This window comes from Cyprinodon variegatus, unplaced genomic scaffold (genome assembly GCF_000732505.1).
Source record: "Cyprinodon variegatus isolate N-32 unplaced genomic scaffold, C_variegatus-1.0 Scaffold40, whole genome shotgun sequence".
Taxonomy (NCBI): Eukaryota; Metazoa; Chordata; class Actinopteri; order Cyprinodontiformes; family Cyprinodontidae; genus Cyprinodon; species Cyprinodon variegatus.
The window spans coordinates 1530571-1554027 of record NW_015150493.1 but is presented as its reverse complement, the minus strand read 5'-3'; the positions used below and the strand labels follow the sequence as shown (position 1 = coordinate 1554027).

Genomic DNA, 23457 nt, shown 5'->3' with positions numbered 1-23457 from the left:
ATGTAATAAAAATCGAAATAAATGGATAACTATTTGTCACACAACTTGCAAAGTAACAACCATTTTGAAACATTGCATTTGCGCATACAGAACAGCACTTTCTTGTATACTCTGTTTACACCAGCTGGTGTTTAATCAGCGAATATAATCTGTTTGATAGGTAGTAGCTGGCTCCTACTTTTCACCTTCTATCCTGCAAGGCTGTACTCATTTTTCGGCATGACTGTACTCAAAATGAACAAACTTTCCTTTTATAATATCTCTGTAGCTGCTTTATGTATGCATCATTTTTGTTTTATTCATATTGCTGGAATTTAATTTTTTTTCGTCCTGAGTCAGTCGTTTAATATGTAATTGTTACAAATAGATAGTAAGCTCTGGCAACAGTCTGCAGTCCTGAAGGTGAAATGATGGCATTGGTAGCATTTGTTTTCAGCTCCTGGCTAAAGCAAACCAAACCAACTGGTAAAGACAGGATCAGCAGGCCAATTGGAGAGCAAGGATGACTTATTGAGATCTTAATATTTTTAGGGGTAGGAGCCCAAATGATGATGATGATGATGATGAATGGCCTCTATTTCTCCTGTCTTTGAGTCGCCTATCTGCTTTTCCTTGTTTATATATATTTTTGTCACCATTTCATGCTGCTCTTCTTTGGCATTCCATAATTTGGTTTCTCCACGGCAAGCTTTGCTTTTGTTTTTCAGTAAATTAGCACCAAATCTGCTTCAAAACACACAGACATACACTGAAAGGGGCATAGTTTTACAGCCACAGATGGTCTATCAGAGGGGAGTGTATGGGTATTTTCAAGCCATGATGAGAAAACTTGTGTATGTGTGTGTTTGGTTGTAGAGGTCTATGCATAGCGACAGTGAGGAAAAGGCTGTCAGAGCAGTAATTCAGTGCTCTGGCTGCACCCATCAGCACAAACACAGGGTGAGAAGAATGGAGCCTTGTTGGAGAGGTTTTCTATTACACAATGTGCTGCTAGGAGCCCTGCAAGGCATCACACACAATGTGGATGGAGTTCATGTTTATATAGAGGATACTTTCGCTTCACTGTCAACTGGTCTGAGTGAGCTGGAGACGAGGAAAGCAGCCGAGTGACGTGCTCTGTGTGAGTTTCGGCTCCTTTAGGAAAGTGGTTGGGAAGATGTGCCAGAGCATCCTGCACCGTGGGCCACCTGCTTAGTGCTGGCGAGGAATCTCCTGATTGCGCTGCCATTCTTTCCCTGCAAAAAGAGCTAATGCTCATGGAGTGTCTGGCAATCACAGATGGTGGAGGCAGTGAAAGGCTGCTGGAACTTATTTAGTTTTAGCAGCTGCTTTCACAGAAACAAGATTCTGCATGCCTGTATGTGGCAAAGGGTGAGAAAAAGTGAAACAGTCTTATTTTTCAAAACATGCACTTTGATATTTATTTTTTTGGCTTTGAAAAGAATACTGTAAAATACAGTAGATTTAAGATCCATTAAAACCAACCAGAAGGAATGGTCCAATCTGGATATGATTAAATGTTGAAAAATAAATAGGATCCCCAACAGATTGTATGTCTGCTCCACATTAGAAAACTGTGAATTATAAGTGCAGTAAAAGTGATTTCAGGCAGTTGTAGGAGGCCTCATAGATGGTATCACTAGCACTTGATGGAGGTTGGCTCCTGTTGCCATTTTTGGCGAGTGGTGGCCTATTGGTTAGGGCATGGAGAATGGAATTCTAAAGTTCTGACTTCGAGCCCCACTCCCACAGACTGCCACTCTGGGTCTCTGAGCAAAACCCCCTAACCCCTGATTGCTCCCCAGGCGCTGCACAATGGAAGCCCACTGCTCCCTAAGGGGATGGGTTAAATGTAGAGGTAAATTTCTCCAATGTGAGATCAATAAAGTTTAATTAATTTAGCATTTCCCATTGAGTGAGCGTTACTAAATCCCATTGTGTCAAACTGCTCTGACACAAACATGCACATGTTAGCAGTAAGAAATACTCTAAATGTCCTAGTTGATCCAAACAGACGGCATATAGGAAGGAATGCTGGTGCTGCACACGGCTGAACTGGTAAGGAGTGAGATGAAGTAAAAGGAGAAGCTCAGAATTTACTGATCGGTCTACATTTCTACCCTCACCTGATGGAGATAAACGATTGAAATTAGCTTTCTTTGTCGGGTGGCTTTGCACTCACCTAGAGGAAGGAAGGGTATGGAGCTGGTAAGTTGTCCTTGACATCTGATTCAGTATCAGCTAAAGGCGGCTTGGATGTTTTGGATGCTTCCCTGTGGAGATGTTCCAGGCAGGTCCAAATCGAAAGGAGGTCGGGGTTCAGTCCAGGACCCCTTGGAGGGACTACATCCTTCGGCTCGCGTGTGAATGCCCCATGTTCTCTGTAAGAGGTGTCTGGGTGAAAGGACGCCTTCAAACAAAAGAAGATCAGTATGTCTACAAATATAGGGAGGATTGTTGTTTCTTTGCTTATCACCAATTTTACTAGAATGAATTCCCAATTTGCATGGGGGATGGTCCTCTTACTCTGATTCAGATGTAGTGATGGGACTGTGTCACCCTGCTCTGTCAGTAGAGAGCACTTTGATGCACATGTGAAACAGGTGGGGTGAGCACTGTTAAATATATCCATTAGCTTTGTGAAGAGACATGCTCAGCTTCTCGGCTGAGCTGTGATGTAAAGGGTTCAGAAGAAGGTCTCCTGCTGCCTGTTCTCAGCGTCTCTCTGCTCCTCTAAACAAGACCACGTTTCATGCTAATGTGCTGCTGCTATAAATAGGGAGCTCCATCTCGCCTCTGTGAACACCTGCCTCACCTTTACAGGCATTGCATGACGCAGGGCATACCATATGTGTGCTTAGATAGGTTTCTGCATCTTTTGGCATCAACGCCCTTCCATCCACTCCATCTTCTTGCCCCTCTTCGCTCATCCTTGTCCTTTCCTATGTTTGTCTCTTCCTACCCTCCATCCATCATTCTTTCTTACTTATTATCTTTTCTCACCACACTTCCTTCCATCTCGCTAATCTCTATTTTCCCTCCCCTTTACGTTTTGAACCACCTCTTATCTCCTCCGTCCCTCCTCCTGTCATTGGATGGGCAGACGGAGGGGAGCAACGCTGCCTGCTAACCAGAGGAGGACATCACAGTCTTGGATGTTTGGAAGCTGATTTCAGTACATTTATTCACCAGAGAGTGTGTTGCAGGAGAAGCTGTTTATCAACCTGTCTCTCCTGGTGTTATTCATGAAGCCCGGCTGCCTCCTCCCGCCTCCTCAATTCCTCGTCCCATAACAGAGACTTTCTCAAACACACCTGGGCCACTTTCAGCTCTGGACATTAGGCTTAATGTGTCTCTATGTTTTTTGTTTTTTGTTTTATAAATGGGAATAGGTTTGAGTGTAACTGCATGTGCCTGATCCAGTTCACGTCTGCCTCTCTTTGCAGCAGCCTAATTAATATAATCCATCTCACTTAGCAGTGACAATGCTTCTCCTCCTTTCTTTCTGCTGCATTTTATTCATCTTTCTTTACCCTTTTTTATTAGCATTTTCTCTCCTTCTATGTCTAGAACTGAGTTTTTACAGTCAAAAATAGTTATTACCTGAGCTCACCTGGGTATTAGTACTGAAACAGAAAAGATGTATTTAATTAATTGATATTCAGGACAATTCGTCTGAGTAGGCTGAGATAAGGAAAACATTCAGATCTCCATGGGTATGGAAAGCTGAGTGGACAAAAACAGTTGACCCTCCCTAAATGTTAATAATGAGAAATAAGTCATTTTTTTTTAATAGGTATATTTAAAGTAGTCCTGAGGTGCAAAGAAATTTAATTAAAAATCCATAGATTAATTAGAAACTGAAATGTCAAGTTAGAAAATTAGGTAGTTGTTGTTTCCCGAGGATTCAAAAGTACAAACAGCAGGAGGGTGACGCTAATCAAATGAAGGAAATTCAGAAATGAAAAAACCTTTCCCCTCTATTATTGCTTTTTTCCACCTCTTGGCTAAGGTGTACTCAAAATGCTATGTTTGAAAAGCATTCCCCTTATGATGTCATAAGGGGAAATAAGCTGTCTAGAGCGAGCTGTAGCAGCCCATCTGTCAAGCTACGACATTCATCTAATATATTATTTCACACTCCTAAGCTCTCTTTACAAACTCTGACTGGTTTTCATGGTTGGTGGTTGTGGGGACACAGCCTTGGGGAGTACATGGAGTGGGAAACCTAAACAGCTCATCCAGAGGAGAGCTGAATAGGGACATTTTTGCTGTCTTCCTAAGTTGCACAGATCACCAAAAATATGCTCTGGGGGCCTCATTGTTAATATTTTATTTTTATCAAATGTAGAATTATATGGGACTTGACCCATAATATGGGTCCAGAGCCCAACCTTATTGCTGTAGCAATATATTGATAGAGTAGTCTAATACCTACTTCATGAACTGATGAATCCATTAGTGGACATTTTTTTAATGATATGAAAGACTGATGAAGTCAGGCAGAAACTGATTGTTAAAACCAATCTTCCCTCTAAATTGCAGAATTGTGCACTACTTGTGCATTCTTCAGTGCACAAGAAAATCTATGCAGCCCATAAAATAAATCCGACATGAACTGTAAATCAATTAGAACAATCAATTTTTACTGCTTCATTTTAAATCCATGTATCATTCCTTTTACTACTTAAAACCAGTAATGAAAATACGAGAAATAACTGTTGTCTCCTCAAATTTCTTTGCATAAATTAAATATAATGATAAAAAATAAACAAGGTATACATTCATTTTTATTTGTTTCAGTTTGGGTTCTTCTAGCATCTCAGCCTGTTAGAAGCTGGAGTTGGAACCACACTTTACTCAATAAATCAAATCCAGCTGTTCTTGTGCATAATCTAGCTACTCTTCAATACCAGTTTCATATAACTTAGAATAAACGCAAGTTAAAACACATAATAAAAGCAGGAGGAAAAGTTGTAACGTCTTATTTCCTCAAGATCAGGACCCTCACTCTGGCCAAAGCTGGACTCGTATAGCATACTACACATCTCTTGAACAAAAATTTGTTCATGAGAATTAAAGCAGGAAATGCTTCATTTTAAACCTGAACTGTTTTAGATCTTGTCTTGTATCTTTCTTTTTTCCAGTCTGGTTGCAGTGCAGAACCTTCCCAGGCAGAGCCCACCTCCTCCTCCTCCACCACCACAACTGCTGCCCCTAAGGTGGAGGAGAAGAAGCTTTTATCTAAGGACTCCATCCTGTCTCTGTATGGCAGCAGCTCAGTGGGCAATCAGCCACAGAGCCAACAACAGCCTGCTACAGGACCAGGTATCAGCCGCTTTCATGCAGCCACCATCTTTTTTTGATAAGTCATTGTTACCCAGTTTTCAAGCAGCTGACTTTTATTGTTTCTCTCTACACCTCAAAGCTCAGACTGAACCATTTAATGCATGTGAGTTTTACAGGATTTATATCAATTTTCTCTGAACTCTGGCTGCATTTATAGGGACTCAGTATATGGTCTGTAAAGCTGCAGGTTTCTACTGCAAACAACTAAAGTATATGGAAGTTGTAGGAATAAGAGTTTATATTTTTCTGAAGCCTCAGAATACAGAATAATACTGCAGAGAACAGCAGATTCCACCTGAAACCACATTATTTTACCTCATTTCATTTCACCCACGTTACACTATATGACTAATTAAAAAGTTTATTTTATACGATAGACATTAAAATCCACTTTTATGTCCAAATTTAAATATGCAATTTATTCATTTTTGATTTAGATGCTACTTGGTTTGGTTTACGTTTAACAGACACTCATACAACACCCTCAAGGCTTTGGAAAACAATCAAACTTATCAGAAATAACTTTAAATGAATTCCTTGTCTTTCGTAGCAGTGCACTTATTCAATCAAAGGAGAGCCACATTAAGAGGGAATTGTTCTTTGCAAAGAAATTGTTGTCACATTTATTGGTGGCCCTGATACTTATTGAAATAAAATGTAACTAAAGCACTTTTTTTTTGTCTTTTTTTGTCTTTTAAAAGGTGACATTATATAATATAAGGTCCATTTAAAACAGGAAAGACAATAAAGCATGCTGCTGTCTTATTCACACGCGTGAATTAATCTCCTTAAACCAAAAAAGAGTTACTGATCTAAACCATCTCAAATGTTCAATCAATAAACAGGTTTATAACTATTGGTAATAAATGGTGAACAGGAATGAGTGAAGTACCATGGTTCTTATGCTGCCACACACAGTGAAGACGGTAAGGGAGTTAAGGCTCCATAATGGAGCTTTCACTCCAAATGCAAATGACTCCCTCAGAGGGAGGGATTTACATGTTATCTCTATGTAAAGGTGCATTCAGGACCTAAGCTATTCGTAGGACACCACGAATAGAGCAAATCCTGTGGTGGGTGCACTGATAATTTCACTGGAGTTATAAAAATGTAACTTTTCTCTCAGTTCGCTTTGCCCCAACCAGGCAGTAGATGTTGTTGTGAGGTAGAGTGAAAGAGCCCATTGGAGAAAAAGTTTTTTTTTTTTTTTAAATCACAATGAAAGAATAGGAAAAATAATGTTTTCAAAGAATGAAGTAAGGAATTCTAACTAGAAGTTTGTTGGTGGCTTTTCAAAAAGACAGTATAATTTCCCTTTAAGCTCTAGAGCCTGTCCCGGGGATTCTATGGTGCACTCTCTACCCTGGAAGAGATGGAAGCTCTTTTTCTTTGGTGATGCTGTGAAGTGTTATCCCTGTTTGGACATGCAAACTGTTTGCAATATTTCAAGTAAGCAACAGCACATGAATGAGAAAAGAATTTCACTGGAATCGTGTTTGGTGTTACCACACCATAGCAACCATAGGTGCAATCTAAATACCAACTATTTGTTGTGGAAGAATATTAGTTAAGCTTGTGATGTTTGCTAAATACTAAAAACTTTAAAGGTTTGCTCTGGTCAGATGAGACTAATATTGAACTTTTCTGCAAAAAATCTCGAATTGAATGAGGTATAAAACAAAGGAAGTTTAGACAAGCGCCTCATTCCTACTGTTACAGTAAGCTAGATAAATGGTTTGTGATGCTGTGGGACCATCTGTCTTTTTTAATTCAGTGAGAAATGAACTAAAATGTGTGGCATCATGATGTCTTAGAGATCTGTGGGATTTCTGAAATAAAAATCTCAAGTCGTGTGGCATAACTTGAGAAAGAGATTGCAATTGGTTCTTTCAGCAGAAAATTATCTGAACTACATGGCCTCAAAGATGGTTCTCCTGACACTAAATAAACCCTCTAAACAACAAATGCTGTATGAGTTATAACAGCATTTACATGTTCTTTTCCTTTGGGATCAATAAAATATTTCAGAAATGAGTTCCCTGGTCATCTCTGTTCCAAGACTCACTGCCATTCCTGAATTAGTTCTTAAATAGAAATGTCTGGCTAAGTTTATCAACTTCAGTTTATGCTGTACTTACAACACATGACTTTGTTTACCTTGTCTTAAAGAAAATGTTTTTTTTTTTGTACTGGAGATTAGCTCCATGCCATCCTTAAACTGTAACTGGAAAGTCATACTGTCCCTACTGGTTCCAGTGCTGCAGTTGCACTAAAGCTAACCAACAGTTCTTTCTGTCCCTGGAGAAAAATAAAACTGTTTCTATCTCAGTTTTCTGAGAGGAACAACATTCATAGACAGCGGACTTTTAAAGGCACTTCACTTAATGGGTCTATTATTTTTCACACTATGAAATATACTTCCAAGAATAGATTGCGGCTAAATTCATTGATTTCTTTTTTTCAGTCCTCATTATATTTGAACGGCTGTGTTACCTTTTCATGTACATCGACTGTAGCCTCCCTTTAGAAAAAGACACTTGGTTTGGTTTGATCGATTATTACAAGGGCCGTAAAAGATCAGATGTCTTTGAAAATAATTTTCCAGCCTCAATTAGCTTTGACTCTTTCCAGCTTTTTTAGACTGTAGTAAGACTTGCAGTTGATACAGTGGGGAGAACAAGTATTTGATCACTACCATGATGACCTGAAGCAAACCATCAGGGCAACATATGAAGCATCTCATGGTCCCTGAGTTGCCTTCAGGCCTGAATAGAAAATCTGGAGGAGCTGAAGGTGCAGAGTAACATCCCTTAAACCTAAAAGCTCTGGAGAAGACCTCCAGGAGGAGTGGTCATAAATCCCTGCTGCAGCATTGGTAAGGATTGTCAAGAACTACAAGAAACGGCAAAGATTTCTGTAGCATTTATCAAATTTTGCCTTTTTTTAATGCAATAAAATTTAAAATCAAATAAATGTCTCATTTCCTTTATATATGTCTTAAATTCCGTCACATTTGAAAAGTATTTGTAAAAAAAACTAAAGACTTCTACATGCTTTGCAAGTAGGAAAACCTTCAAATTCAGCAGTTTCTAAATACTTTGTTCTCCCCGCTTTATGCACCAGGATGCATGGCAGCCATATATCTGTTTATTTTGTTTAAAAGAGGAGGTGCATATCAAAACACTGCTACACACATACCTCACAGGAGTGGCGCATGTTGAAAATGAGGGCGGATGGTGTCAGATGGAGGGTCAGGGCGCGGAATTGCTGCCAGCTCTGCTCCCTGCTGCATTCAGCAGATTCCCAGCGCAGCGGTGTAAACAGCACGGTGTGTCTGCAGATTCATCTCGCACTTATTAGATGTGAAGACTTGAAGTGTCAGCAGCCGTTTCTGTGTGCAAGTGGGCGGCTCTCCGTACGGTGCAGACATTACATTGTTGCTGTGTTTTGTGTGCGATGGAGGATTGCAGTTAGCAGATTTACTGTTTAAATGAAGAACATGTGAGGTATTATTGATTATAGTCCTGTTTGCTTGCACTGATCGATAGATGATTAGGGATGGAAATGCAGATAAAGGGCTTTTATCATGAATTACACGCATGAAAGTCAAAGTCAGGGCATCATTTTTTAACCTGAACTAGTTCTAAAATGATCTGAATCTAAACTCAGTATATAAAAAACTGTTGTTTATTGAGCAAAAAGAACAAAACTATCCACATGTATGGGTTAGGTTTGAGGGGTTGTGCTGATGAACCCATATACAGAGGGCTGTTAATCCCAGATTATCACCCCTCCACCACCGTGCATGTCTGCTTTGCTTTCTCCTGTACCGGTTACATTGTCAACATGCTGTCATATCATATTTAGTGGGATGTGGTTTTCTGCTGCAGACTGAGGGGTTAGAAATCATTTCCCAATGAGATCACTGAATTAAGATTTCTACTTTTAGTAGTGGGTTTAGACACCTCCATGCTCTACAGCAGTAAACTTTCAAATCTGCTGCTCTAATAGAGGCATTCACACTAATGTTTTGGTTGATGTTGTTTATTCCTGCAGGGGCATACATGAGCCAGCCTCAGATGCAGTTCAATCCACAGAGCTTCTCCCCAGCTGTGGCTGGAGGCATCCCACCCACAACCATGATGGGTGGAGGGCCGGTGATGTCTGGCATGACTCTATCCAATGGCAGCTACATGGTGAATATGTGCAGTACGCAGCCAGGCCAGCAGCAGCAGCAGGGCCAGTGGAATATGAGCCAGGTAAGAGTCAAGACACTGATCCAGTCTCTAAGGAAACACACCTTTGCTTTTTTTAGTAGTTTAAATCTCATAAATCCAGTGTCACAGTTTGGCCATGCTTGTCCTAGCAGGTGATGTATGGACCTGTTTAATGTCGTCCTCCCTATTCTCTAGAGCTCAGTGTGGGGTGAACCTTTCCCCCTCAGCCTCTGCACAGCAGCAGCTTTAATCTGCTGTTTTAACCTTTACAGTTGAGGCCTTTGTTTATTTGTCCATGCTGAATTGTAGACTCTAACTTTTGTCCATTTGCTTTATATAACACACTGGTTGCTAGACTAAACCTTTACCAGAGGAAATAGTCTGATACTTGTATCCGATTTAAATTGACCAAAATATGGGGGATTTTTATGCTACTGTTTCTACTTTCAGAATGGAAGAAAATCAATATATTTGATTGATACAAAATGACTGGCCATATGTAATATACTGCTTATTTGACCTCGCTTTCTGACACAATTTTGGGAGTTAACTAAAAATTGTTGGTTTTCTGTCTGGAACCATGTCTAGCATTTTCACAAACTTATTGGAAGCCAAATAGTTTATCTAACTAGTTTTTGTTTTGAAACACTTTGATGTGTCAAACTTAAAAAAAAAACAGTTTAGACTGGTCACAAAATACCAAAGAACCAGTACGGTCTGGGAAAGGACCAACCAAGCTGCTCACACAGATAAACCAAAGATCTTCAGACACGAATTGTTCTGGTCAGATGAGCTAAAATTGAGCTGATTGTTCTCTGTGGCTGGGAGCATGGAGTTAGGGGGAGGATTTCAAACCAAACTGTCAAACTGGATGGATGAAGAAATTAGCGTCTGCTGATGGTGGTTCTGGTTTAATGCTCCATGTGGATTAAATGACAAACCCAGCTAGATTATCAAAACTGGTTGCAAATGCTTTGAAGACTGCTGAACTTGCAGTAGGACAGTGATCCCAAACAAATATAGACTGGGTTTGGATTCAATAACACAAACAAAAAAAAAACTGAGTGCTGACCCTTGACCTCGAGGCTGTGGTTGGGAGCATGTGTTGTCTTGTCATGTTGACTTATGTGTTGCATCAGAGAAGAGTTGATATTTCCACACAGACTAATATTCACCAGCAGGTAGGAGTTAGTAAATATGGGGAAATCCTTTAACAAGACAGTAATAGAAGGATGCAGCAGCCATGATGTTGGAATTAGAATCTTAGTAATGAGAATTTAAAACTGAAATCATAAAGTGTCTGACTGTCAGCATGGAGTGAGGATTTAAATCAGATCCTTCAGCAGCTCGGATAAAGAGCCAGTTTCCATCCATTAGCTGGAAGTGAGCTGTCTGATTTGGCAGCTGAGGGAGGAAGATAACCTGACATAAACTGACAAACACTGAAATTCAGAAGCTTTTTGATGCCCTGTGAAATGATGCAAATGTTCAGTTAAAGATGGGGGGGTTAAGGCACATTATTTAGAATGAGCTGAACCAGTGAAAAGAGACGTTTAAGTAAATAAACAATTTATTCTGCAGAGATTTTCAAACTGTTTCAGTCCATCTTGCATTCTGGACCTGAAGAAAGAAGCCAGATGTTCACCAAGTTTAAGCAAAGGTGGATTTCTTGTTGCTTTCTTTCCTCTTTGCAATGAGGCTACAGGTGTCAGACTGGTTCCAACAAAACTACACATGCAAGTACACAGTATGTGAAGTTATGAATATGTTTGTGCAGAATATATCAGATAGAACACACATGTAGATTCTCCTTCACAAACACACACACCTTTATCTACAGCTCTCAGATGACCAGATAGTGAGCAAGGCTGCACCGCTGTGCATGCATAATAGATAAGACAGAATGGAAAGTGGATGTTGGGTGGGGGTTAGGGTCCAGGGATGTGCACTGGTGTGAGATGTAGAGGTTGGACGATAGGGATGAATGGAGAGATGACATCAGCTGGGGAGATATTCACAGTTTGGTAACTCTTGAGTAAGTATGCTGCAATTTCACAGTTTATTAAAAAAATATTTTAACTGTTGCTTATTTTAAACTGAGAAGAAAAAATATTTTGTAACATTTTTCTAATATTGTTATAAGCATAAAGTATTAAGGCTATCTGCTCTGCTCAAGCAGAATGACTAACCTGCAGCCAACTGATAAACTGCAGTCAATTGTCAATTTTGATTTTTTTTCAATTCATCGATTTCTTTTTTTTTAAATGCTTTGATGCTTTAAGTTTTTTGCAGAGCTGTACTGTAAGTGTCATCAAATAGCTGATGAATCTTTTTTTTTTACCAAAGGAAAAGTTTAAGTTTTAAGTTGTGTTTGCACTGAAATATGTGGGAGAAGTCAGAAAAATTTAGAAAACTTAAGAATGTTCTATAAAGCGAAGGAATAAAATGAGGGATACTTTTCCCGCCGTATAACACCTACATCCATGTTGAAACTGATTTTGCTCCCAGCTACGGATGACCCAGTTAGTGGTCTTAAGATATATAAAGTTTATGGTTTAAAGTCTCTTTACACAAGACCTGGGTAATTTCTGAAGAGAGTTTTCTCTGACTCACTCTCTAACCTTTTCCATTGCGCTGCTGTCTAACATTTCAATTGATTCGAGAGAAAACCATCTGTTAGGAAATACATTGGACAATAAAGGAGTTAAAGGCGTAACTTTTATTAAATTATGTTATTTTTTTAAGCACATGCCTGTAAAGCATCAGATGTCTGCTCGACATTTTGCTGCAGTGTCCCATCATTTGTTAGTCTTTTAAAGCAAAATATTCATAGATCATTTTCATTAGTTTATAAAACAGTCCAGATTTCCACTTCTTTTTAACACTGCTTCACATATGTATCGATGTTTATTGCATAGAAATTATTTTAGATAGTGTGTCATTTTTGTAAACATTTTAATAAAAGCATTTAGAATATTTTTATGCATACCAGTTTGAAAAAGAGTGAATTTTCTGCTGACGAGATTTTGAAACAACCTGAGTTTTATCTGCTTACTTTAAATATGGTCATCTGTTTATTTTCCCCTCCCAGATGACTCAGCAGACGTCCAGCATGGCTTTGGGTGGTGGAGGAGTGGCGGCAGGCGCTCCTGCCACCAGTTGGTCCACATCGCCAGCACCAGCCTCGGGCCAGACCCTCAGCACTCAGCTGTGGAAATAGCAGGAAGTGATTGCAGAGGATATAGGGGGGTCCTACATGGGGGGGGGGCAGTCTGCCTCCAGACAACCTGACTGATTTACTCTCCTGATGCACATCATTGCTTTAATGACATTAAGAATCAATCAATGCCCTAAAAGGAAAAGAAAGATCGGCAGCTGTGTGTTCCTCATTTTCAAAATGTCCCCCCTCTGATCTCTCTCCTTTTGTTGGTATCGTCTGGAAAAAAAACAACAAAAGAGAATAACAAGCAGGAAGCTGCTATGTCAACACTAACATAAGCCTTTATCGGTATAGATATGTAGAGTTAGTGAATCGTGGTTAAGTACCTACAGTAGATATGGATATCTTGTTGGTCTATGCTACCCACCTGACCCTTTCCTCTAGCGTGTATATTAACCCATCCCTTATCTCCACTGACCCTCTCTGTAGAGGTAACAAAAGCACATAGCAGATACTTGTCTGACCAGTACTGTACCTCTACAAACACGATTGTTTTCTTTCATTCATCAGGGTAAATTAAAGATATAACTTTGCAAACATTGCGAAAGATTTGAAGAATTATCTCAATATAAAAAGCCTCTAAAATATTGAAGAGAAGCAGTTTTAGTTTGAAGGAAACTGCTTAATTAAACATTTCAGCACATAGTAGAAAAAAAACAGAATTGGGAAATATTAACAGTTTGGCTCATAAAAATTATGTTTCATTTTTATGTTAACGACTGCCAGAAAAACCACTTTACATATATATCTATGAGCTTTATTGATCGCATACAGATGGTAGAACAGAACTCATTTAGATCTGCTTGATATAAAAGAGAAATTCTTGACCATAATGAGCAAAGAAACAGCTAAGATCTGCTAATTAATAACTGCTTAATTAACTGACCATCAGTGAGACCAAATGCATTGTCAGGGAGAAAGTGTCTTTAGAAGATCTATTGTTGCCACCAGTTAATCTCCGACCGGTTGTAAGATATTTTTACACAATCCACAGGGAAAAATCTTTTAAAAGTAGTAGAAATTAAAATGAAAGCTGATTATTTATCCAGATGTGTAGAGCGAAGATTCACCTTAAAACCAGACTGTGCAGAGCTGAAACCAAGAGGAGCGTCCCAGTCTTTGTTGGCATTGCATACCTTTTGATATGTTTAAACTCTAGGTAATAGCAGGCAAAAAAGACAGCTAGATTGGAAAGGATTAAAAGGGCGGAACAGATTACAAATTTCCACCTTAATTAACTATATCAGCCCCTCTCAGATCACCCTCTACTTCTATAACCTAAGAATACTCTTATTTGAAGTCAATCCATTAATTCCGTAAAAATTCAAAAAATCCACTGGACTTGGTTTTCAAGATTTGAAGACGTTTCGCCACCTCTCCAGGAAGCTTTCTCAATTCAAATGTCTGGATCCGCAGTGAGTTTGAGTCTTATATAGACAACGCCTTGTATCGCTTGGAAACATGCAATGGTAACCGATGAATGGGTCGTTAGTTCCATCGTTAGCCTGTAATATCTGAACCTGTCTATGATTCTAGGGGTCGGTCGTTAAAGGGGGGATTGCCATTAAGGGGGGGGATTGTCTCCTGTAATACCTGAAACCTGTCTATGATTGTTAAGGGTTGGTCGTTAAGGAGGTATTGTTCACCGGCTGGGGCGGGTAGGTCCCTCGTTCCATTAAGTTTTGACGATCCTGTAAACTATAAGAGCAGATATGGCATTATAGGATGAGTGTGATGTCATGACGTTTAAATCAAAGATGGCAGTGAAGTCGATTGCAAGAGCAAACTAACTGCCAATATCTTTCAAAAGAAATACTGCTACAAACAAAATGATGCAGCAAATACCATGATGAGGTTGCTCTGCAAAACCCTCTCTTTGCATTTAAAGCAGTAAATGGATTTTAAAAACTTGGAGAAAACCCATCCATTTATGCCCAGCCCGTCGACGCTAAGGGAGGGGCTGCTTGTTATAAACAACTTGGTGTTCTTTGGACATATGACAGCGAAGTACAGCTGTCCTGGGATCTGTTAACGCAGCTTTATAGTGGCATTTTAAGCTTCCAAAAAAAGAAACACTCTCAAGCACAGTGAGGAATTGGTGATGTTTGGGGCTTCTTTTGGAACCAGAGAAGCGGGGAAACCTTCAGTCTTTGAGTCTAGCCTCTCTGTCTAATGTCAGACCTCCTGAGAGTTGAAGTTACTGCAAAATGGTTGGAAAGAATAAATCCAGGGGTACCGATGAGAAAACCTACACACCTCCATTAGCTGAATTGTTAAATAAAAACAACCTTCAGACTAAATTTACTCCACAATGATGCAAAAATTGATTGTCAGCAAAATAACGGTCTGTAAGCTCTGAATTAAAGGATTTATTTAATGCACTGAAAATAATGAAGCATTTTTTTCTCCTAGGATTGTAGTTTAGCTTTAAAAAAAACAACCTAAAAAGCTGGGTTAGTGTCTGGCAGACTGTCCAGTATTTTCTACCAGCAGCTCTAAATCTTACTGTTGTACCCTGTTCATTGCACATATAAAATATTAAAGGTGCTTTTGTGCTTCAGTCAGTGATTCTGGCTGTTTATGATCTTGTTCTTGAACATCTAACCTGACCCCTCTCTGTACCACCAGCAGCTTTCATCATAATCATTTTACTTCATTTTATTGTCAACAGAGTGGGGCTTACAGCCTTTTGTCTGCTTTGTCTTTTTATGCAAAGCCAAACTATATCTGACGGAAAAACAGAGCTGTGGCCGAAAAACACTCATTTGATTATTTGTGATTTTATGTTGCAGAACCATTTTAATCCGTCTTCTGAATTGATTTTTTGAATGATGACCACTAAGATCTCTATGCAGAGCTTTTCAGAATGGTGCTAGGTTGAATCAAACTCGGAAATATTTAGCAGGCATGTTGCTGTTATACTATTAGTAATTGCTAAATACCCCCTTGTATCTTAAACATGTACTGCAACCCAGGGTTAACACTTGGACCAAGAATGATTCTTAGATCTCTGATATATGCTCTATGTTATTATTTAGAAAAGTATCAACCCCCTAAACTTATTTGCATTAAAACCACATATTTTATTGGGATTTATTGTAACGGAGCAACTCAAATTGGTGCATAACTATAAACCAGCAAGAAAGATTAGTCTGGCATTATTCTGACGCCAATAAATAAATTCCAATGCTTTCAGAAGTTACCTAGCTTTGGATTAGATAGTAAATTGGTTTAATTTCACTTGAAGATAGTAAGAGATGTGCTTTGAAAGATGTCAATGGTTTCCTGTGGACAATAGAAACCAGACAGCATCTCACAGACCAACCAAGAGTGAAAAAGACTTAAAGAAAATTTAAGTCAGATTGGTTTTTAAATTAGTGACATTTAACAACATTTCTTATTCATGAATATTAATAATGAAATGCTTAAACTAATACATTTTATATTAGTAGAAACATGAAAACAACTAATTAAAGAGTTATAAGAATTAATACTGTATTGGAAGCTTCAGCACACATTCCATAGTGAAAAATGTGAATGTTTTAATGTGAACAAAAAAATTCTTAATATGTCAGAAAGGTGTTATGTGCTATTTCTTCCAGAGCAGGACCCTCATCTTGGCCAAAGGTAGACTGAATTGAATTGGACAAAACCTTTTTCCTTCGCTTTTTAAGAGGCAAAATTGCTTGAATTAAAAGTAAACTGATGGAATTTGCTGCTTTAATCTGATACCTGTTGCAGCCACTCTGTCGCAGTGACCTACTTGGAGCCCCTTGTGGTTTTGATAGGGTCATTGCCCAGGCCATAGGCCAACATGGTGAGTCCTGCTCCACATTCTCAATGGTGTCATCACAACCTTGCTACAAAGTTTTGTACATTCTCCAAAGCCTTTGCAAACCATCACAGTTTAGTTCACACATTAACAAACCCAATATGCTTTTAATACCTCACAAACATTATCCTTCCATCCTCTGGCTGATTGTCCTTTTGAAATCACACAGCAGGCATCATTCTCTAACTGCAAAGCATTTTATGAAGCTCTGTTTCTCAAACAGCTGAAATACTGACAGTATCTTTAAAGCTGCAGATACTGCTGAGCGCACCTATGGGTCCTTTGGGTATTTCAGGTGACTTGATCTGTGATGTTCTAAAAATAAAATGAGTTCAACACTGGTTATTGAAGAGCCATTTCCAACACACACTCCTTGCAGCTATTTTAGCCACAGCTGAATTCAAGAGTGTTTGCCATTACTGCACCTTGTAGATCAGGGAGTTTACATCTGCTATGTTGGGGTCCAGCCTTTCAGATGGTTTTCAAGGAGCAGTCTGACAATCATCTAAACTCTTTAGTGGCATCCAACTGTTCCGGCTGCCACCTTTCTGATATTCAGGACCCATGTGACACTCAATCATTCTGCTGTCTGCCATCTTTATTGTTGTGCTTTTTTGCGTGTGGTGCAAGAGAAACAATCTGCAATGAATAAACCTGGAAGCTAGACTGAATACTGATTGGAAAAGAAGGACCTGCATGAAAATCTTGGATGGGTCCTATTCTTTTCTATTAAAGCTAGACATGTCTGCTTCCACCATGCAATAACTGTAGAACTCTATGTGAACATTTCAATAAAATTCTCCAGGTCTATTTATGGTGCGATTAGGATGTCTGTGAATATAACACTATAATGGAAGAGTCCTGTATGTATCTCTGTCTTATGACCTTTGACTATGTATGATGTTGAATTTTGATTGCTCATTTTTGTTCTATTAAAATTAATGAAAGGGTCAATTTGAATAAATTCTCTTGAATCCTTCATTAGTGTTTTATTTCCTGCATAAACACTGTCACACATCCATGCTCCCCGTCGGAGGGACTAAAATATTGAAAGGACTAGTCTGTTCAGTTCCACCATATGTTTAATAGTCCCTAGTCTAGTCTAGTAGCTAGTCTCCTCATCTAATTGGTTTTGGAAATATTTGATTTCAAAAACAGGTTTTAATAAGTGTGGGAAGAGATACTATATTTTTCTATAGTCTAATATTATCAAACTGTCCATCTCTGCATCCTCCCATTGTTTTGTCCACCTTATCATTTATCTGTTGACCCAGATGTCATCAATCCACTTTTTGCACCCACAATTGTCTATCCATTCATCAATCCAGTGCTTAATACTGCATATAACTCATCAATCCAGCTGTCTTCCGTGCAGTCTTCTATCATCGTGTCCACTGTCTGTGTATCTTATCTTTCCATCTTTTTATTACCCATTTATATATCAGTAAAAACTCATGTCGATCTTAAAAAATAATCAGTTCTGTCCTGCATTTTAATTTGATTGTGGCTGACAAAGCTGCAGGTAGTGTGATGCCAGTTAATCAAACTTCTAGGGGGAGTGGTGGCCTAGTGGTTAGGGCATCGAGCTTAGAATCCTGAGGTTCTGAGTTCGAGCCCCACTCCAACAGACTGCCACTCTCTGTCCCTGAGCAAAGACCCTTAACCCCACACTGCTCCTCGAGGACCGCACAATGGCAGCCCACTGCTACCCAAGGGGATGGGTTAAATGTATAGAGTTCATTTCGTTGCTCTGTACTTGTGACAGCGTGATGACAATAAAAGCTGTAAAGAAAACAGAAAAAAAAGAAAGAAGCTTCTAAAATATGGTTTGACGCTGCATTGCAGTGATCTCAGAATTCAGAACCCGTTGAGGACAGAATGTCATTTGATGGTCACAACATAACGAGTTTAAAGGATTTCCTCTGCCACACAAATTCTAACTTTAGCAACAGGCCAACAAAGAATGTATCCAAACACACTTAAAGAACAATTATATGTATCTTTGATTCACTAAGCCCCAAACTATCAGAAGTTATCAGAATTAAATTCGAAGGAGAGAAACCCTTTCCAGTGAAAATTATGACTTTTCAGTAGAATCCAGTCTGTTTTTCCTCCTTTAGTAGAACTTAACTTCATTTTTGAAACTCCAAAACTCTAAAATCAGGTCTAATCTATTAAAGTTAGTGGTTAGTTTCCATAGTAGCTTGTTTTAAATGTCAACTGGTTTTGTGAAAATTCAACAACATGAATATCACATAGAGCTTAGCAACAGTCGTTGAAAATGTTGCTGGAATCACATTTAAACATTTCCTTATATTGGATTTCTCAGCCTAAACATTTTTTCATTGAAAGCAGCAGAAACCAAACTCGAACAATCATAAATTTAACAGAGGAAGCCAAAGATGGAGGATAGCAGTTTGACATAAACCAAACTCAACGTTAAGGTTGACTGGATTAGCCCTGAATCTGCAGCTAAGGAGAGAATGGTGGAAAGTTTGTCATTCCAATAAAACACAAACACGAGTGGTTGAGGTGAAGCTGCATGTTTCCATAGTTACAGATGGTATGGATCTGCATGTCAGGTAGATTTTATCAACCAAAAGCAAACCAAGTTAATTTTTCCCAGAATAATGATCACTCATACTCCAGGGGAATGAAACTGAGCATGTTTTATTAACAGCAGTTTCCAAAACAGAAAACACCAGCTTTTACATGATCAAAGTAAGCAATCACAGATTTTCTGAATTAGGGGTGGGCGATATATCGAATATACTCAATATATCTCAAGTTTTTCCACGCACCATAGTTAAAATGACTATTGCAACCATCTAGTACAAATTTTCATAACGACTTTAAGCTCTCTGCTTCTATTTCACTGAGTTTTATTTTTCCCCACACACTTTGAGTGCATCATAAAACCCTCCTCCAAAGGGGATTATTTTCTGCGTGGAATGCAGACTACAGCAACCCGTAAAGGAAATATGGCGACAGCAAGTGTTTCAGCTAAGTAATATATGGCAATGGTTTGGATTTCATGCAAAGGTCGTCGAACAAAAGGCGCTAATTTGTAAGAAATGACGCAAAAACCATTGCTGCAAAAGGTAGGAGTACAAATTTATTCCAACACCTGAAAAGTCATCCGCTGCAAAATGAACAATGTTGTAAACTCTGCATGTCAGCATCTCCCACCAGCTCAAATGTTAAATAAATCAGCTGTGAAGTGGCTCATCATTTGAAAAAGCAATTCTATATGAGAGAAAAAAGGGAAATCACTGACGCTATTTATTACATATTTTAATGTTTTTTAGATACTCTACCTGTGATGTGATGTGGTCTTGTTCAGAAGTTTTGCAGCCGTTCTCTAAACTTTGCAATATTCTCAATTTTACAACTTTTTGTGCCCTTTAAAATTCCCAGCACCTAAAGGTCAATGCAAATAGTTTCGAGATGGTCTGATTTTGCTCTAATTTTTTGAACAGTATTTCCACTTTCTTTTTACTAATTTAAGGTCAATTTCTTTGTTCATTCTGAATTTTTTTTTTAAATTATATACCAAAGACCGTTTTTGCATTGTATCCTCTTTGGTTGCTAGGATCTTGCTAAAGATCTAATACTGACACCCAAATACATAATGTGGCAGAGTTATTAGTGAAAAGCTTTCCGCTGGTTAAAATAAAATGTTTTAAATTTGAAACCAAAAGTCTGAATGAGTATATCAGTGCAATTTTATGCACTCTACTGTTTATGCAGGTAATTTAAACATATAGTGATATATATCGTATATCACGATATAGCCCAAATACATTGCGATATAGGATTTTCTTCATATCGCCCAGCCCTAATCTAAATGACCTTTTCATACATCGTCCCACAGTCAATTTGACAACACAATGATTAAAAGAGACACATATGGCACTCTGTTCAGCAGCGCAATATATTACATTTACTTTTGTATTTACATCAGCAGGAAGCAGATGGAAGAAAACAAATGGTCCAAGATGTTCCAGTTCTCTTAAATGAGTCCAGTTCCCCCAAGGAATTATTTGGATGAACAGCAGAGAGTCATGAATCATGCAGATCCTAAGAGTCTTTGCCCCTCCATTCAGGATGTAATGCTGAGGCGTGACGCACGGCTGCAGTCACACCTCGATGTCCACAGTGTCCTTCTTAAGTTTGGGCTCATTTGCCAGGTGTGGTTTCTCTGTGCGAGTGTGCCAAACCAGCACCTACAAGACATAGAAAAGAAAGAGAACATGTTTAAATGACTGAGAAGAAATTGGGTCTGCAGTATACATGTACATGTCAATAATTTAGAACCTATAGGAAAGGTTAGTTTATTTTAGTAGCTTAGTTCACTGAGTAAAATGAAATGTATAAATGTAAGAAGCTCAGGTTGATGTATTGAAGGTGAATATTTCTGTTGGGTTTAATCTAAAAAAAACCCCAAATCTAATCAGATAGAGTTTGAATACTAGATTCTAAATTCAGAGATGCTACGTTATAGGCAAAACAATCTTTGGAAGGATCGCTAACATGACAGCTGTCCATCAGACTGTCATGGACAGCTTAAAATGAAACCTTTTAGAGGTTTAGAGGGACAAAATGACTCATCTATTTTTTTCTAATGAGAAAGTGCATTTCCAGACAGGTCCTTAACAGTTAAAAAAAACTCTACAAGAACAAACAGCGAAGTTCCACATACATTCAGTACACAAATTGTAGAACTCAAGGATTAAAATTAGAATGGGTTAAAATTTGATCTAATTGTTTTAAAAAGGTTAATTCATGAGGAACTAAGAATTTTCTTTTACATATATGTCACAGATCAGTGTCTTCTTGTTCAATAAAAATCCAAATATCTCCTGTTACCACAGTTTTATATCAAAGTATTAAAAGAGCCTGAATATCAGGCAGAGAGATCTGAACCCCACGTATTGATGTGCTTCAGTGCTAATATTAGTGAGGCAGACTTGAAGAGGCAGACGGCTGTCTGGTTAGTATAATTCTTCCTGGCTGTATATTTCCTTCTCTGAGAATCCTTTTTTTTTTTTTTTGTTAAACTCATAGATGCTCTCCTTCTCCCTGATGCCATGATGAAACTCCAGGTCTGTCAAAAGCAGTACAGACTGCATTGTATTCTGCTATTGAACCTGATCCTAATCCACCAGCGGGAAACAGTCTGACACTTCCTGAGGTGGATCAAATCGAAAAACTAACAACATTTGTTTGCAACCATTTTCACAGCAATACGTTGGTGAGAAAAAAACACAAGTTGATACAAAGACTGATGTGATCCTGAATTCCCCTCAGCCTGGGTTCACACATTAAAATGTTGTTTTCACTTTTTTTTCTGAGCTCTAACTAATAAGCCTATAAAAGTGTGCTGAGATCTACACAGCAGTGATGTATCGCAGTCTGTGTACATTGACATTGTCTGTTCTGTGGGCTTTTTCAGGTGGAACGTGTCACTTCCTGCACACTCTGCTCCTAATTGGCCTGCTTTGCATTTCTAATGAGGGTAATCTTGTAGCAGCAAGCAAGGAGCTGATCCAGAGCTGGGGGAAGGAGGAGGGGTGTGGCTGGGTTTGGGTCTGCACACTGATTCTGCAGTCAGACTGAGCTTGTCTAACACTCTGCAAGCACACACACATACACACACCAACTACTCGTTCTTCCTCCTTCATTCATCACGTTCACTTTTCCTCTCCTACCGAAGCTTCGCTCTCATCCTCCTTCCTGCTCTACCTTTCTCTTTCACCTTCAGGCAACATGGAGACAAAAAGCTCAGCCCGTTTTTTTTCTTTTTTCATCTTGCAAAGAGAGGACACTCTTTTTACTCTCCATCAAAGGAGGATTTTGTAGGAAAAAAAAAAACCTTTTCCCCTCAAGATGACATACAATCTGGTAAATTGGACTTCCAGCTTCAATTTTCCTTTTCAGCAGTGCTGTGAAAAACTGTTTGAAGCAGCCTGCAGATTTCTTCAGTTTTTTGCTTTTTTTTTTTAAACTTTCAATACATTTTAATATCAGATAAAGATACAACTAGTAAATTATACATATAGTATAAAAGGATCATTCATTTATTAAGAGAAAAAAAATATCTGATTTAAAAATATTTTCCTCCCTGGAGACAACTTCCTTGAAAAATACTTGCAATAGATTGTGACACTGAGTCTTTTTTTCATGGCTGTGGATGATTTTTGGTGCACTCAGTGATGCACAATCCAATGGAGCCTTTATAAACTAGCATGAAAGGCTGTTAAAGGCATAGTGGACTTTCAGCTCTGAGTTACTGGTGGATCATCTTATCTATCTGTTGTGCCACATGCCAATATTTGTGACACACTCCTTCTCTACTGCACATGCAAGCTTCTAGTGTTTATTAGTGCATTCCATGTCAATGGAAAGGGGCAATTTCCAAAGTCCAATTTCTACATTTCAGCTTGAAGCCTGAAAGTCAGAATTACCTGTCAGAAAGTTGGTATGACAGGATGGTAACGTTCCCATTTCAACTGCTTGTAGAGGTTCTCTATTATGTCGTATTAAGTATCATTCTGGTGCTACTTGTGAGATGACGATATGTGGAGTGTACCTGTGCAGTATACTGTTAAACATTGCTCTGGATATAACAGCTGTCCTAATAGCCATGGAGAATATGAGGTTCTACAAGCTAAAAACTGTGTTGCATTTACCTGAGATAGCATTAACTCAACTAAAAATAGTTGTAGTGAAAATAGTGAAAAATAGTTATGGAGTGCCTCATATGTATACTGTTAGTTTTGGTGTCGGCCATTCATTGTAGCTCCCCTGCTTTCACCATACAATATGAGAAGAAAGCA

General features: G+C 38.7%; 2 protein-coding genes across 2 annotated transcripts in view; one reads left to right on the top strand and one right to left on the bottom strand.

The window, feature by feature from the left end:
* The window catches only part of smap1 (small ArfGAP 1), a 91400-nt gene extending 77308 nt beyond the window's left edge, over positions 1-14092 (top strand). Inside the window, exons 9-11 of the mRNA XM_015369963.1 lie at positions 5148-5328; positions 9406-9608; positions 12667-14092. Of these exons, the coding sequence (XP_015225449.1) occupies positions 5148-5328; positions 9406-9608; positions 12667-12786 (504 nt within the window). The 3' untranslated portion in view covers positions 12787-14092. The remainder of the gene's footprint in view (positions 1-5147; positions 5329-9405; positions 9609-12666) is intronic.
* Positions 14093-19265: 5173 nt separating this feature from the next.
* b3gat2 (beta-1,3-glucuronyltransferase 2) overlaps positions 19266-23457 on the bottom strand; it is a 57822-nt gene continuing 53630 nt past the window's right edge. The window contains exon 4 of the mRNA XM_015369954.1: positions 19266-20844. Within this exon, the coding sequence (XP_015225440.1) occupies positions 20758-20844 (87 nt within the window). The 3' untranslated portion in view covers positions 19266-20757. The remainder of the gene's footprint in view (positions 20845-23457) is intronic.